The sequence below is a fragment of the Peromyscus californicus genome, unplaced genomic scaffold (genome assembly GCF_007827085.1).
Source record: "Peromyscus californicus insignis strain IS unplaced genomic scaffold, ASM782708v3 Scaffold_3__1_contigs__length_106647218, whole genome shotgun sequence".
In the NCBI taxonomy this organism is placed as follows: Eukaryota; Metazoa; Chordata; class Mammalia; order Rodentia; family Cricetidae; genus Peromyscus; species Peromyscus californicus.
In genome coordinates this window covers 63,362,087-63,379,260 of record NW_026294551.1, presented here as the reverse complement: position 1 = coordinate 63,379,260, position 17,174 = coordinate 63,362,087, and the positions used below count along the sequence as shown (strand labels likewise).

Genomic DNA, 17,174 nt, shown 5'->3' with positions numbered 1-17,174 from the left:
TCTAGGACTCGTAGGTCCTAAAGACCTACTTTTATCCAGAAAATAGTCCTCTGCCATCTCTCAAGAACTGTGCTAAGGGACTGAAGAGATGGCTCAGTAGCTAAGAGCACTTGATGCTCTTTCAGAGGACCTGGGTTCACTTCCTAACACCCACATCATGGCTCAGTTCCAGGAGATCCAACACCCTTTTCTTGCCTCCACAGGCACTACATGCACATGGTGCACAGATGTACATGCAGGCAAAATACCTATACACATAAAATAAAATTAAATTTAAAAATTTTTTGCCAGGCAGTGGTGGTGCATGCCTTTAATCCCAGCACTCAGGAGACAGAAGCAGGTATGTCTCTGTGAGTTTGAGGCCAGCCTGTTCTACAAAAAGAGTTCCAGGACAGCTACATAGAAAACCTGTCTATAATTAATAAATAAATAAATAAATAAATAAATAAATAAATAAATAAATAAAATTAAAAAGAACTGTTGGCAAAAAGCAGTGCCCTACCCCCTACCTCCATGGCTCCTCCAGTCAGGAGAAGAGCCTGTACTACAAGGCCCTGAAGCAAAATGAAAAAGGCACTTGAGCTGCCCTGCCCATGTGCAGATGGAGGGTCATGGGATGGATCATGGCTGGAGGAGATCAGTGTTGGGGTGTCCGGGGCAGACGCCAAGAATGCTCATATGTGCGTGTTTATGCTATGGTCCATGGAAGGACTGAGGCCCAGGGCATGAACGTAGAGACCTGGTGCTTCTCTCTCTTTGGTTAGAATCTACATTACAGTTTACTGTGTCTTCAGGCCTCCGCACCCATTGCTTTTAGCCTATGTTGTTCTGTTTGGCTCATGTTGAGAAAACACGATTTATAACTACAAGACCGCCAGAAGGTATTAGAAGGACAGCAGTATCAGCAGCAAGCCTTGCCCTGCTTCTCTTCTCCTTTCTGTCATGGCTGTGGTGAGGATGTCTCACAGTAATACGAGACTTCTGGGTTTGGGGATGGTCCCTGTTCCCAAGTATCAGTTTTAACTCCCCATATAGACCTGACACTTCACCAATTTTCTCATGATTCTAAAAGCTGAACTCTGGGTTGTTTGTTTTTCCCTGTGTGAAGATCTTGCTATATAACCCAGGATGGTCTCCCACTCAGTCATCCTGCCTCAGCCCTAAGTGCTGAATTACAGGCATGTGCCATGTTGCAACTCATTTTTAATGGATAGTTGTGAGCCACCATGTGGGTGCTGGAAAGCCAGAGCCTCTGCAAGAGCAGCATGTGCTCGCTCTTAACTACTGCGCCATCGATTCAGCCCCTTCCAGCTCATTTTTATTTGCGTGTTTGTTTGATCTTAAACTGGACCCTTGCTGATCCTACTGCTCTAAAGCATTTGATTTTTGTTTAGATATTTGTATTTATTAGTGTGTTTGTGTGCATGAGAGAGAGGGAGGAGGGAGGGTAGGGGTTTGTTACGGCACACCTGTAGAGGTCAGAGGACAACTTCACTTGCTTGTTTTGTGTGTACACACGTTTGCTGTTGTGTACATGTGGAGGTCATTTATAGGAGTTGGTTCTCTCCTTCCACCATGTGGGTTCCAGGGAGAACTCAGGACCTGGGCTGGGTTTCTTGGCAAGTACCCTACACACTGAGCCATCTCACTGGCCCAAGCACTTTGATTCTTAGTTTGCTGCCAGGACAAGTGACCCAAGGGTAATGAGAATCACTTCTCTTTTGTTTGATGTCCCTTTGGCAAGGTCCTTGTTGGTCCTAGTATAAATACAAGTGTTCCCTGGCTCTTCCCCCTTGGGCCCTCCTGTCACCAGCTCACTTCAGTTCTGTTAAGGCTTGGACAAGACCAGGGCCATCTAGCAATCGCTGGGACTTATGCTGTCAGTAAATCCACTGAGCCTCTTGCCATGTCGCCAGTGGACATCTCCTGACCCCATCTCCTGCTAGAGTGGAGGCTTTCCCAGAAATCTTCCTTGGAGAAGATTGGGAAAAGACAGTTATCTTCAAGCTAACCAGCTTCTTCCCTGTTATCACTGGGTAGGTTGAGGCACTAGCAAGCTTGATCTATATGGCTGTGCCCCTAGTTACCTCCTTCCTCAAAGTGGTAGGTACTACGCTACCTTCTCCCTGGTAGTGTGGGCTTATGGCTACCTGAGTCACTTGTCCCCTTGACCCACAGATAGTCTCAGCCTCACTCTGACTGATCTGTCATGCCTGGAGCTGGAGTGAGATTTTAAATAGAGATGATGGTGTCTCCTGTTCAAAGAAATCCCTGAGCCCTTCTGAAGAGAGCTAGTTCTGTCACTGTGTAGTGTAGGGTTGCTTCATAACCAGCCTCACCAAGTGTCTGGACCCTTCTGTCCTGTGGGACTTATAGGAGTCCGTGATGTAGCCACATGACACTCCTTTTTAAAGGATGAGAACTGAAGTCTCAGGAACAGCTGGCGCTCTTTCCCTTCCCCCGACCCATCAGCTAGATTTGAGTTCTCCAAGGGAGAACCTAGCACAGGTGGAGCATTATTCCCTCTCCACTTAGAAGCCACTTTGGGGATCAGAACAGGTGTGCGCTGGCCTTGTGACCTGCTGAAATGTCCAGGCTCCCTGACAGGTCCTGTGTTTCCTCACTGCCCCACAGCTCATTGCCTGAGGAAAAGAATAAAAGCACATCTTCTTTTGAGACCTGCCCACGGCCAAATGAAAAGCAAGAAACTGAGCCAGGAGAGCCAGATCCTGAGCAGAAGAAGAGCCGTGCTCGAGAGCGGAGGCGGGAGGGCCGCTCCAAGACATTTGACTGGGCTGAATTCCGCCCCATCCAACAGGCCCTGGCTCAAGAAAGGGCCAACACTGTGGGATCCTCTGATGCTGGTGAACCTGGGCGTCCTGAAGCCGAGCCAGGTGAGCTGGAGCGTGAACGAGCTCGACGGCGAGAAGAGCGCCGCAAACGCTTTGGGATGCTGGACACCGTTGATGGGCCAGCTATGGAGGATACAGCCCTACGTATGGACATAGACCGGAGCCCAGGTCTGCTGGGACCCCCTGACCTCAAGACGCAGAATGTCCATGTGGAAATCGAGCAGCGGTGGCACCAAGTGGAGACTACCCCTCTGAGGGAGGAGAAACAGGTGCCTATTGCCCCTCTGCACCTGTCCTTGGAGGACAGAAGTGAGCGGCTCTCCACTCATGAGCTCACGTCTCTGCTAGAGAAGGAGGTAATGTGGGGCTGCTTTCTTCTTGCATGCACGTAATTACTCAATATAGTACTATAGGAGAGTAAGGAGGTGGCCCAGGGCTGCGGTGAGATGGAGTGGGTCAGGGATTAGATGGAGGCATTCTAGCATCTTGGTACAGAGCCATATAAGCTAACCCCTGTGTTCGTAGTGTATGATTCTCATAGAATGTGTCCAGATTACATCTGCACATACATTTATATCTCGCTAGTGAGTTCCATGACCAGAATTACAGGATGAGTATCCTTAATTGAAAAGTCACAAATGCTCCAAAATCCAAAAGGCTTTTAGTGTCAACGTGACACAAGCAGAAAGTTCTCCACCAGGAAATTCTGTTTCTTTATAAAACTAGTAAATACTATACTATAGGAGACTAGGGATATGGCCCCAGTGTTACAGCATTTGCATAATCCACAGAGCCCTGGGTTCAATCCTAGCATTACCAAAACAAAGCAAAATGTCCAAATCACATATATAAAAGAAGGCATGTGTAAAAAGTAAGATGTAACATGATTGAAGTTCATATTTAGATTGGGCCCTATCCTCCATATTGCCCATTGTGTATATACAGTTACTCCAGAATCATTTCAAAGGCAAAACAACAGTATATCCTAAAATCTAGAATACTCACATGAGGTATTTGAGATGTGGGCTCAGCTTACATAGGGTTGGTTCTGTCTGACTTTTGCCCTCTTGGGGGCATTTTCCTCAGCAAGCATCCAGCATATTCTCATACTCTTTCCATAAGAGCTAATTGAAGATCTACCACTTCAGCATGCCTCTCTTTGCCTCTTTTATTTTTTGTTTTTTTTCTGTTTTATTAAATGTATGAATCTGATAGATTACTAGCACCAACACTTTGACTTTTCATTTTCTATATCCATTAATTAAATAATACAGGTAAAAAGAAATAAAGTAATTCAAACTCACATAATTCTAGGCTACCAAAATGAGCCTTCTGGCCTGCAGGCCACATACTGAGTTCTTAACTGAATAGCAACATCTGCCTCCCATGGCCCAGCAGACCAAGGCAGCCCCCATACAGCAGAGCATCAATGTGGCTCTTAGAAGGTTGGGGAAAGGTGGATGGTGATTTTGAAGCTGTTGAAAACAAGAATGTAGAGCGTTTATAGGTTTCTGTGTCTTACTGAGAATATATTGGAACTTTATGTGGAATCTGTTCTGTAAACCTGGTCAATGGAGTAGTCAGTAGAAACTACAGCAGGACCTGAAGTGAGATCTGCATGCCTATGCCAGGGACCCCCACCCACACCGCCTTCCTTTTGATAAAGATGTGAAGCCTTCCTTTCTCGATGGAGCACAGCCACCCCCCAAATATGAACTTTCCACCTGTATTTCAGCCTGCATAGTACAACTGTGAGCCAATGTGAAAGCTTATTGGGGCTAGGCAGGGCTTACCTGAGGCAAGAACAGGAAATGTGTCCCTTAGCCACCAGAAGGGAACAGTTGTGCTGATGATGTGTCCAGCTTGAGCTGGACCCTTCAGTATCATATACTGCGTATCCAGTGAGAGTCTGAGACCCATGAACAAGCCTTATTGTTTTGACGACTTGTGGTCAGCTGCTTTTCCTTATCGTCATCATGTTTGTGAAGTGTATGTATGTGTTTATTTTCACCAACAGCTGGAGCAGAGCCAGAAAGAGGCCTCGGATCTTCTAGAGCAGAACCGGCTTTTGCAGGACCAGTTAAGGGTGGCCCTGGGCCGAGAGCAGAGTGCCCGGGAGGGCTATGTGCTTCAGGTAGGGTGGGCAGCTGCCCAGTCAGCAGTGCAGCCAGGGGCTTCAGTGTGAAAGGCCTGCTCAGGCCCACAGGCTAGGAATGTGCAAACGTGGTCAGCAAGGACCAAGGCTCCTAGTCCTGTGATAGTCTGTACATTTTCCTTGCTGCTAGGACGTTCATTTTGGGAAATGTGTCCCGAATCTCTACAGCTAAGGACTGTCTTTTGGTCATGAAATCATTTTGGTGATCTCTCCTTTGGGCATTCTAGACATTGTGCTTTTGTGAAAACCGTGTGTCTGTATGTCATTTCTCATTGTGTTCACCATAGTGATATTGGGCCCATTGTACATATACTGAAAAAAACTGGTCAAGACAGCAAGCCAAGTGCCTTCTTAGGACCAACAGCAAGTTAGTGGCAGAGCTAGGACTGCACCACTACCCACCTACCCATTCCTTTTCAACCAGCCTAAGTGTCTGGAGGACATATGACCACCTAGCCAACCTAACCCAACCCAGAAAATGATGGAAAAGTGGTGGCAGCTAGGTGCTGAGCTGACAGCCCAAGACCAGTGTCCTCCTCAAGGCGTCTTCCCAGAATCTTGCTGCATTCAGATCACGAACATCCGCTTGATGTGGATATGTCAAAAAACAGTCTCAAGGTAGCTCGGTATGAGGACAGGTGGCATGTGTTATCCTGTAGCTGGCTTCCTAGGATCAGTGCTAGCTCTGGGACATGAAGGAGACATACTCTCCCCTGGGTACCATCGTGCTGATGGGAGAATCAACAAATAAGTGTTAGGGATAGTGGAATGGGGTGGTAGAATTGAAGCTCCCAGAAAAGGCCAAGGAGAAGATACCGGTTTTAGATTGGTGTCAGGGTTCTCTGTTCTAGTCTTGACTCTGCCAGTGACCCCAGAAGCATACTCCACCCTACAGCAGCAGCCTCTTGCCTGTGTCATTTGGAACTAGTGTTCTCCAAAAGGCCTTCAGCTCTGAGACCCAGAGTCTCTGCCCAGACCCTTCTACACTGACCTCCTCAATCTTCGTCACCAAGTTGCCAGTGGACCTGGAGTCCTTCACTCGCCTCAACCAGAGCCTGCCTTACCTTCGTGCCTACCCCTCACACTGCTGCATGATGTCCCTGGATTACCCCTGTACCCTACCCCCACATTACTGCGCCCTCTTCCCTTCCAGCAGACTCACTGCTGTCCTACTTCTGACCTTCTTGCTTGAAACTGGCAGGCATCTCCCTTTCACACAGCCTACTCAGAAAGCCGTAGGTTATTCATTCAGGCCATCCCTAATTTAAGGGTCATTTTCTTTTCTTTCTTTCTTTTTTTTTTTGGTTTTTCGAGACAGGGTTTCTCTGTGTAACTTTGCGCCTTTCCTGGATCTCGCGCTGCAGACCAGGCTGGCCTTGAACTCACAAAGATCCGCCTGCCTCTGCCTTCCGAGTGCTGGGATCAAAGGCGTGCACCACCACCGCCTGCCTGGCTAAGGGTCATTTTCTTAAGCCTTTGTTGGGTCCACCATATAAGACTTGACTTCAGACGTGGTGGTGAAGACACTGCCAAGGAGCTTTGCACATTGCTAACTTGTGTGTCTAACATGGACTGTCATGTGCATCTACACTGAAGGCCCTGTTGGTCAGCAACTGGGCCAGCTTCCCGCTGAAACTAATAATGATTATCCCTGAGCCTTGGAAATACTTAGTCAAAAGTAAAAAGGGTCAAGAGGCCTTTTGGGGCACTGAGGGTTAAGAGATACAAGCTCGGGTAGGGTGCTGTGCTCACTGCTGGGAGGGGCCTGCATGCTTTGGATGGTGAACGTGGTGTGGAACTGGAACTTACTGAGTGTCACATCTGTGGCTTCCCCACCAGTAGACTGAGGGAGCCTGGGCAGGCAGATTCTAAGTGGGGCTGTCCTGACTCACTGTGCTGTCCCTGCTTCATATGAGCCCTGTCTCTTCTGTGTCTCAGTTTGGGAACTTTGTGTTTTATTTTGGGTTTTGCATGTGTCACTCTTATTTTGAGCTTTACGGAGGTTTGTTTTGTTACCACGTTTTGCTTCATGATCTGCATTCCCCTTGTTCTGTCTTCTTGCAGGTAGAGATTAGTTTTCTCCTTACGGTGGAGGCCTGACTACGCTTTCTAAAGGAAATGTTCCGATGTTACCTTGCTGACATCTCTCAAGTAGTTACCTGCCTTCCTTCTCTTCCTGTCACGGAAGGAAGTGACGTCACTTTCTTGTGCCTTATGCCCTGTGCTGCTTTAAACATGTGGTCTAGAACTGCATACTTTGTTTTGCCAAACAAATGCGGTGTCCTTTTGTCCTTCAGTCTCCGTTATACTTTTCAGTGTGTTCCATTATTCAGCTTTATTTGGTTTATTTCTTCTAGATGCTGTTCAGTTAGAGCTGTTTTTTGATGTTTTTTCCCATGTGTTCTGTTTATGTGGAAGCAGCTATACTTACCAAAAACAAACCAAAACAAACAAAACCCACATTAATTTGATTTTTTTTTCTTTAAACGAAGAAAAAAAAAGTTGTCCAAAGGATTAAAGCCAAACCCACCAAGGAGCTTTTCTATGATTGATCCTGGCCAGAGGTGTGACACTCAGAACAGGGTGGCCTGAGTGTTACTAACCAGTATTTAATCGATTTTTTTAAGACTGAAGTGGCCACCTCCCCATCGGGTGCCTGGCAGAGGCTCCATAGAGTCAACCAAGACCTACAAAGTGAGCTGGAAGCTCAGTGCCGGCGGCAAGAGCTCATCACGCAGCAGATTCAGACCCTGAAACATAGCTATGGGGAGGCCAAGGATGCAATCCGGCACCATGAGGCTGAGATTCAGACCCTGCAAGCAAGACTTGGTAATGCAGCTGCAGAGCTGGCTCTTAAAGAGCAGGCTTTAGCCAAGCTCAAGGGTGAGCTGAAGCTAGAGCAGGGCAAAGTTCGTGAGCAGCTGGAGGATTGGCAGCACAGCAAGGCTGTGCTGAGTGGCCAGCTGAGGGCCAGTGAGCAGAAACTCAAAAGTACAGAAGCTTTGCTGCTGGAGAAGACCCAGGAACTGAGGGACCTAGAAACACAGCAGGCATTGCATCGGGACCGACAGAAGGAGGTGCAGAGGCTGCAGGAATGCATTGCTGAGCTCAGCCAGCAGCTAGGTACCAGTGAGCAGGCCCAGCAGCTGATGGAGAAGAAGTTGAAGAGGAACTATACATTGTTGCTAGAGAGCTGTGAGCAGGAGAAGCAGGCACTGTTGCAGAACCTGAAGGAGGTAGAGGACAAGGCCAGTGCCTATGAGGACCAGCTCCAAGGCCATGTGCAGCAGGTGGAGGCCCTCCAGAAAGAGAAACTGAGTGAATCATGCAAAGGCAGTGAGCAGGTGCACCTGCTAGAGGAAGAACTGGAAGCCCGGGAAGCTAGCATCCGCCAGTTAGCCCAGCATGTACAGAGCCTCCACGATGAACGGGATCTCATCAAGCAGCAGTTTCAAGAGCTCATGGAGCGTGTGGCCACATCTGATGGGGACGTGGCTGAGCTCCAAGAGAAGCTGAGGGGAAGAGAAGCTGACTACCAGAACCTAGAGCACTCACACCACAGAGTCTCTGTCCAGCTGCAGAGTGTGCGCACTCTGCTCAGAGAAAAGGAAGAGGAGCTAAAGCACATTAAGGAAGCACATGAGAGAGTTCTAGAAAAGAAAGACCAAGACCTCAATGAGGCTTTAGTTAAAATGATTGCCTTGGGCAGCAGCTTAGAGGAAACAGAAATTAAGTTGCAGGAAAAGGAAGAGTGTCTAAGGAGATTTGTAAGTGATTCTCCAAAGGATGCCAAAGAGCCTCAGAGTACAGCAGAGCAAACAGAGGAGGACAGTGGCATTTTTCCCCTAGGTTCAGTTACCAGAGTATTTCCAGGCTTTCCCCACTCACAGCCAGAGGATGAAGACCCAGGTGCTGGCCTAGGGGAGGAGTGTAGTAGTGGTAGCCCCAGCAGAGAGGAGAACATGGTACCCCCAAAGTCTGTGGATGTGCCTGACAGGGAGGGGCATCTGCAAAGCACCTCTAAGTCTGACCAGGGAGCACCTGTAAAAAGGCCAAGAATCCGGTTCTCCACGATCCAGTGCCAAAGATATATACACCCTGAGGGGTGTGCAAAGGCCTGGACTAGCAGCACGTCATCAGACACCAGCCAGGACCAGTCACCCTCAGAAGACAGTGTGTCCTCAGAAGCTACCCCTAGCACACTCCCTGCAGCGGCAGATGCTGAAACATACATCTCTATAATCCACTCCCTGGAGACAAAGCTCTTTGTCACAGAGGAGAAGCTCAAAGACGTGACCGTGAGGCTGGAGAGCCAGCAGGGCCAGAGTCAGGAAGCATTACTTGCATTGCACCAGCAGTGGGCTGGCACTGAGGCCCAGCTGCGGGAGCAACTCCGTGCCAGCCTGCTGCAGGCTAGTGCACTGGCCTCTCAGCTAGAGCAGGAGAGACAGGAGAAGGCCACAAACGTTGAACATCACCCTGGGGAGCTGGAAGACTTCCAAGCCAAAAATAGCCAAGCCCTATCATGCTTAGAAAACTGCTGGAAAAAGCTGAGGTCTCTGCCATTTGCTGACCAGGAGGAGGGACAGGATGCATGTGCAGCCTCCCTGGCTAACATAGAGAGTATGCTTGTGAGTGCTATAAAGGCCCTTCAGCCGTGGGCATCCCCAGCAGACAGCAGGACACAGACTGAGCAAGAGAAGGGGCACTCCATGGAAAGTAGCCTGGCAACCCCTGTGCAGCAGCCCTGCCAGCCCATATTGAATGAGCAGGAACATAGGAAGTTGCTTTCTGCTCAGATAGTCCTGGAGGCCTCACTTATCAACCAAATAGCTGACTCTCTAAAGAATACCACTTCAGATGTGTATGGTGTTCTCCGTGAGCTTACTCAGTCAGGGGAGTGGCCACTGAAGGAAGAAAGTGCTGCCCTCTCTGCTGGGGCTCCGGTGGAGATCTGGGCCAAGAAGGTGCTGGTGAATGGTGAGTTCTGGAGCCAGGTCGAATCCCTAAGCAAGCACCTAGGAACACTGGGAGAAGCAGCAGCCTGCACATCCGGAGACAGGCAGCAGCATATCCCCCAGAGTTTGGCTGATGCCACATGGATTCGTGCAGAGCTCAGCTATGCCACACAGTCATTAAGAGAATTGTTCCACCACAGGCTACAGAGCATACAGGAGACCCTACAGGGGACCCAAGCAGCCCTGCAGCAGCACAAGTGCATGCTGGGAGAGATCTTGAGAGCCTACCAAACCCCAGACTTTGAAAGAGTAATACAGCAGATCTTAGAAACTCTCAGGCATCCAACTGGCAGGGAGGACCAGGTACAGACATCCTGGGACCAGAGCCCATTAGGAGAGGTACTGAGGCCAGGCACAGATGGCTCCCAAGAGCCTTTGCAGGCTCTCCATCAGAGCCCTGAAGTCCTTGCTGCCATTCAGGATGAGCTGGCTCAGCAGCTAAGGGAAAAGGCTAGCATCCTGGAGGAGATTTCAGCTGCCTTACCAGGCCTGCCTCCCACAGAGCGACTTGGGGGTTGCCAGAGGCTTCTGCAGATGTCCCAGCATCTCTCGTATGATGCTTGTCTAGAGGGCCTTGGTCAGTATTCTTCATTACTGGTTCAAGATGCAATTATTCAGGCTCAAGTGTGCTATGCAGCATGCAGAATTCGGCTGGAGTATGAAAAGGAGTTGCGATTTTATAAAAAGGCCTGTCAGGAGGCCACGGGGGGCTCTTGCCAGAAGCGTGCACAAGCGGTTGGGGCCCTGAAGGAGGAGTATGAAGAACTTCTCCACAAGCAGAAGAGTGAGTACCAGAAGGTGATCACCCTCATTGAGAAGGAAAACACTGAGCTCAAGGCCAAGGTGAGCCAGATGGACCATCAGCAGAGATGTCTACAAGAAGCAGAAAGTAAACACAGTGAAAGCATGTTTGCCCTGCAGGGCAGGTATGAGGAGGAGATCAGGTGCATGGTGGAGCAGCTGAGCCACACCGAGAACACACTGCAGGCTGAGCGTAGCCGGGTTCTCAGCCAGCTAGACGCTTCAGTCAAAGACAGACAGGCCATGGAGCAGCAGCATGTGCAGCAAATGAAGATGCTGGAGGACAGGTTCCAGCTGAAGGTCCGGGAGCTGCAGGCTGTCCATCAGGAGGAGCTGAGGGCCTTGCAGGAACACTATCTATGGAGCCTGCGGGGAGCCCTCAGCCTCTGCCAACCCTCACACCCAGATTCCCCACTGGCCCCGAGGCCATCTGAGGCCAGAGCTGTGCCAACAGCCAACGATGAGGCCGAATCCATGACAGGGCTGCGAGAACGTATCCAGGAGCTGGAGGCCCAAATGGACGTCATGCGAGAGGAGCTGGGCCACAAAGAGCTGGAGGGTGATGTGGCCACCCTGCGGGAGAAGTACCAGCGGGACTTTGAGAGCCTCAAGGTCTTTAGCACCATTTATTTTTCAGAGCCAATTCTCTTTGGTGATGCAAGAAAGGGGCATTGTGGGCAACTAAGGTCTTAGAGTGGGATAGGAGGTACATAATTGAGTAACATTCTCCTGGCCATCTCTTCATGACCCAGAAGGGAAGCCAGCAAGGAAAGCAGTGTCCCTGTGGGAAAGTAGAGTAAGGTCTTCCTTGCCTGTCCACGCCTCCAGGGCACTCTCCATACCCTTCACCTTCTTACCCTCACGGAATCCCTTCTGGCTTCAAAGTTGAAGTATTAGTCCAAGCATTGTCTCACCCCTCTGAAGGGCCGTCACCACCTGACTCTTCTCAGAGAGCAAGGTTGGGACTTTAGAACACAGGAATATTTGCAAAGCAGTAAGCGTTCTTACCTAGCCTACCTTCCCAAGGAAGAGTTGGCAGTGGTTGGGCACTGTGTCTGAGAAGGGCTTTCTCACACTCTTGTCTCCCAGGCTACCTGTCATGCTTCTGTGGCTACCCCTATTTTATCTTAGATTACACTGTGTGTGGCTGCCTGGGCATATTCGTGGAGGGTCCTAACCATCTCTTAGATTCCAAAAGTGGCATGGTAGCTGGATCTTCATCTTCTTCCCCATTGGAAGGTGTCCAGGCTCCAAGGGTACCTGCACCAGGTCTTCTTGCAGGCCAGCGTTCCTGCCACAGTGCCACAGCTGTAGCACAGCAGGGTGTCTGTGACTGTTTCCCAGCACCCTTTTCCTCCATCCTGAAGGGAAACAATGGTACATTCAGGCTGGTGCTTTGCCCTTGCCTCTGGGTGAACACATAGCTACTGACCAAATACACAGGAGAGGCTGACAAGGCACCTGAGGCACTGGTGCTCACCATTCTTTTCCTGGTCTCATCCAGACCTTTAAAAACCATTAAGCATTGTGAGAAGTTTTCGAAATGTGTATTCAGTGATCCTACAGGGAGCCTGGACCACCATTGCCTGCTCATCTTTACATCTACAGGCATCTCCACAGCCTAGGGTGGATGGGTCCAGGCCTGGCAACATCGTAGTCAGTTATCAGGATGTCAGAATGGTTATGCTGGGCTCGGGTTACCTAGTGGGAAAACGCCTTAGAAACAAAAGATAACAGGTTAAGAGAAAGCATCGGGCTTGAGCATATGTATGTGCCCAAGAACTTCAAGCCCTCTATGGAACTTGTGGCACAGCTGGACACATGCAGTGTGTTTGACCAGACTGTCCAAAGAGCCCAGCTGGGAACAGTTTCTCTCTGTGGATCTCTGCCCAGTTAAGGGAGCCTGGACTGTTGCTACTGCCTCACGACCACTAGCCATGATCCTGCATCTTAGTCAGTAAGGAACTTGTTTTGATTCTAGGGGTGATTTAAAAATTAAAATTTGTGCTGGGCGGTGGTGGCGCACGCCTTTAATCTCAGCACTCGGGAGGCAGAGCCAGGCGGATCTCTGAGTTCGAGGCCAGCCTGGTCTACAGAGCAAGATCCAGGACAGGCACCAAAACTACACAGAGAACCCTGTCTCGAAAAACCAAATGAATGAATGAACGAATGAATGAATGAATGAATGAGTAAATAAATTAATTAATTAAAATTTGGAGCTGGGGAATGACTCAATGTTTAAAGTGCTTGCCAGCAAGCATGAGAACAGGAGTTTAGATCCCCAACACTCATGTAAATGCTGGGTGAGCATGGTATGGTGTGGCCCCCTTGTAATTCTAGCACATAGCAGATGGAGACAAAGCATCCCTGAAGAAAGCTAGCTGGCTAGGTGGTTCAGTCAACAGATTCTGCGCTCAGATGAGAGGGTCTGTATAAGGTGGAAGCGATCAAGGAAAGGCAATGTCAAGTATCAACTGTGGCTTCCCTACACACATACACTCAAAATCTTTAATTAGTTTACAGAGTAACAATCTTCAAACATAATACAATTAACAAAGAAGCAGCCTAGTTGTTAAAGGTGCCTCAGTGTTTCTGTTATAGGAATCTCAGACCCTATCTTCTTCATGTATTCCAAAATGCTCAAATCCAAATAAGATGGAAAAGACTTCCTATAGGATGAGCATCCATTATATGGAACTCAAAATCTGAAATGAGCCAAAATCCAAACTATTCTGAGCACTGACAGACTGCCACAAGTGGAAAGTTCCTAAGTGAACATTCTGTGGTAAGTCTTAGTTAACTGCGGGCAGAGTAAACAGGCTGTATAAGGTTATCTCTAGGCTGGGTGGAGAAGGTAACTAGTACAGCACACACTGCAGTCAGCTCCAGGATGTGAGCGGAATTTAAAGTTGCTGAATAGAGGTTCTTGGAAAGGCCCCACAGTGACTGTGAGGCTAGGTAAAAAATGCCAAAGCATGATGATTGGATACTTGGTATTCTTTGTTGACTCCATTAGCAAAGCGATGAGGTAGGGACACAGAGTTAGAGCCATGTTCTTCTAGTTTGTTTGGTTTATCAGAAAGCCTGTTCTTCCCAGAAGTGGCTATCACAAGTTTAGGCAGAATGACCCACATTCAAAGTAGCTGTGAGCTGTAAGTGGAACACAGAGCATGCATTACTGCTTGGTTGGGGAGAGCAGCTGGGCTCTGGGGCTCTGGTGAATGGGGACTCTCCTTAGGACTCACATGTTGTGTCTGTTCTGCTTGGTAAGGTGGTACGGTTCTCAGTGGGTAGTGTGCCTCGGTTCTCCTTTAAAAGAGAGGAAGGGAGAAGGCATGGGCTGTCAGGAAAGATGTTAGCATTTGCTCTGGCTCCTGTGTGGACACCTTTGAGGTTTAGTAGACAGCTGAAGCTCCCCAGCTCCCAAAAATGGGTCCTGTCTACCCCAGCCCACAGAGGATGTGTTGGGCACTGCAGTCAGGCTACCTTTTGTTTCAGGATGGACCTCACTCTCCCCAACTAGCACATTTGTCTGAATTTGTCCCTGTTAGCAACAACACCCAGTATATCTGCTACTCCAGCCAGTAGAAGCAGTACATGGGCATTTGGTTGTGATGACGTGCAATCCCAGACCAGAGGGTGTATAGCTACCCACAGACTTGGTACTGATGCGAGAAGCACCAGCCATATCTTGACACCATATCACTTCCTGGAACCAAGCAGGTTGCTGCCTTATTTATTACACAGGATAGCCACTTGGAGGCAAAGAGAAACCAATAAGCCCTCTTGCATTCCACAGGCTACATGTGAGCGAGGTTTTGCCGCCATGGAAGAGACACACCAGAAGAAGATTGAAGACCTACAGAGGCAACACCAGCGGGAGCTGGAGAAGCTGCGGGAGGAAAAGGACCGCCTCCTGGCTGAGGAGACGGCTGCCACCATCTCAGGTGGGGCTAAGTCCATGAGCACAGGGGTCCCATGTCTTGGGCTGAACCTGCAGTTCAGAAGAGGATTGGCCTTACTTGTTTTTCCCTGAGATTGAAGGTTCCTCCTTATAGATGGTGGTGGATATAGGCGGGCAGGGTCTTTTATCATAGGCCATCCTTCAACTCCCTATGTAAGTGAGGATAACCTTGAACTCATTCTCCTTCCTCCACCTCCCCAGTGCTAGAGTAACAGACATGTACCACCCGACCCTGTTACTGTATTGCTGGAGACTGAACATGGCCTCATGCATGTCCAGCAGGTGCTGGACCTGAGGTTTCATTTTGGAAAGAGCTATTTGAAGAATAAAAGTGAGGCAAGGACTAACTTGAGAAGCCTTTTGAGAGCCTCCAAACTGAGAGCCAGTGTTCCAGCCATCTGTGACACTGCAGGGCTGGGCCCCAACAAGTATCCATCACTTGGAGTCCTCTTTTTACCAGAGCATGAATGTGCTGTAACATAGCCCCAGCAAGTGTGTCTCACCATCTCATGTTGCATTCTCTTTACATGATTAACGACAGCATGGTGAAGTGTGATCCTAATTAGTCTTGACAATAAAAACCCAGAGTAAGATATCAGGGTGAAAGCTGAAAGATCAGAGAAGCAGACCTGCAACCAGTAACTTCTTACCTCTATGAAATCTCAGACCAGATGGGGCTATCCTGTCTCTTCGAATCCTCAGACTGAATGGGCGGCAGGTACTTAGGAGTACTCTGCCTCCTAAGTGCCAGGATCAAAGGCATGAGATCCCAAGTGCTAGGATCAAGGGTGTGAGCCACCACTGCCCAGCTCTATTTCTCTTTTAGCCTGGATCAATCTCATGTAGCCCAGGGTGGCCTTAAGTTCCTGATCTTCCTGCTTCCTCCTCCCGAGTACTAGGATTAAAGGTATGTGTCACCACTGCCTGGCCTCTATGGTTAACCAGTGGCTAGCTCTGCCCTCTGATCTCCAGACAAGCTTTATTTGTCAGAACACAAACAAAATATCACATAATGGTACGGTGGCTTATTTTAGCATCAGGGAAGTAAGTAAACCAGCTCTCAGACATTTTTGTTTTAAAAACTCATGCATGAATATAACATTGACATTTAACTGATCATTGTGGAGTCTTTTTAATATCACATATAACATACCTATACGCCTTCCAGTGGGAATTAGTTTGTGAATTCTCTCAGCCATTTTTTGTCCCAGAGAGCTGGATTATGATAGAGCAGCCTGCTGTGGAGTCCTACTGCTGCTGGAGTTGGTGTCAGCACAGGGCAGACATCACACTTAACCTGCCCTTGGCCTTGTGGAGGGATAATGTAGTAGAAAGAGCCACTGCCAGCTGTAGCCCTAGATTTTGGTGCTGAGGGGCTGTGTCTTTCCTCTAGCCATTGAAGCCATGAAGAATGCTCACCGGGAGGAGATGGAACGGGAGTTAGAGAAGAGCCAACGGTCTCAGATCAGCAGCATCAATTCGGACATCGAAGCCCTGAGGCGGCAGTACCTGTGAGTCACCTAGCCCTGTGGGAGAGGGCTCCTTTCCCAAACCTAAGACAGCTTTGAGGTTGGTCTTGGGGAAGTGAGGAGACCATGGTTGTAAGACGGCCCACACTACCTTGCTCTCTAGGGGCAAACACCTAAGAGTTAATTAAGATTGATTTCTAAGATGCAAAGAAACAAATGCAAAAAAATGACATTTAAAAACCATAGCTTAAGCTAGGCATGGTAACATCCATCTGTAATCCCAGCACTAAGGCTGGAAGATTGCCACAAATCTGAAGCCAGTCTGGACTATATGTGAATACCCTATTCTAAAACAAAACAAAACGCCTTTTGCTTGTTAGGGTTGACTGCAGACACCATCCCCCAGTTTGTCTCTACCACTGCTACTCTATCAGCACCTTACAAGGAGCCAGGGTCTGGCTGGTGCTTTGTGCCTGGTATAACACAGCTGTTTGTGGCAAAAGTGGTACAGTTAAGTGTTCTCAAAGTCTCACGCATACTGGCTGCACAGGAAACAGCACCTGGTGAATTTTCCCTTGGTAGGAGTCACTGCTAGGGACCCTCTGGTTAGTAACAGGAGGTATCCATTGATTAGACTTTGCTGGGGTCTCTGGACTATGCCAGGGTCTAAAGCAACAACTCAGGAAGTCTAGTGGTCATGCTTGATGGACTGGAGGCTCACCTGGAAGCTCCTTCTTGACTCTCTTGGATTTGGCTCTTCTGGACATGGGGTGCTGAGAACAGTATCTCCAGGACAGGTTCCTGGTGCTAATGTCTGTAATTGAAGTGATAGAACAACCAAGTGGGTGCTTCCTACCTCTGAGATCTCTCAGAAACAGACAGCTCTGTGGTCCCAGTGACTGGCTCTGCCTCCCA

The 17,174-nt window shown here is 48.8% G+C and overlaps 1 protein-coding gene across 7 annotated transcripts in view; it reads left to right on the top strand.

Moving 5' to 3' along the window:
• Mprip (myosin phosphatase Rho interacting protein) overlaps positions 1–17,174 on the top strand; it is a 125,432-nt gene that overhangs the window by 93,085 nt on the left and 15,173 nt on the right. For 5 of the 7 annotated variants that reach the window (XM_052757378.1, XM_052757377.1, XM_052757375.1 and 2 more), the window contains 5 exons: positions 2,635–3,208; positions 4,870–4,986; positions 7,635–11,438; positions 14,626–14,773; positions 16,184–16,301. In XM_052757378.1, the coding sequence (XP_052613338.1) occupies positions 2,635–3,208; positions 4,870–4,986; positions 7,635–11,438; positions 14,626–14,773; positions 16,184–16,301 (4,761 nt within the window). The remainder of the gene's footprint in view (positions 1–2,634; positions 3,209–4,869; positions 4,987–7,634; positions 11,439–14,625; positions 14,774–16,183; positions 16,302–17,174) is intronic. The other 2 variants (XM_052757380.1, XM_052757381.1) reach the window with 1 other exon arrangement.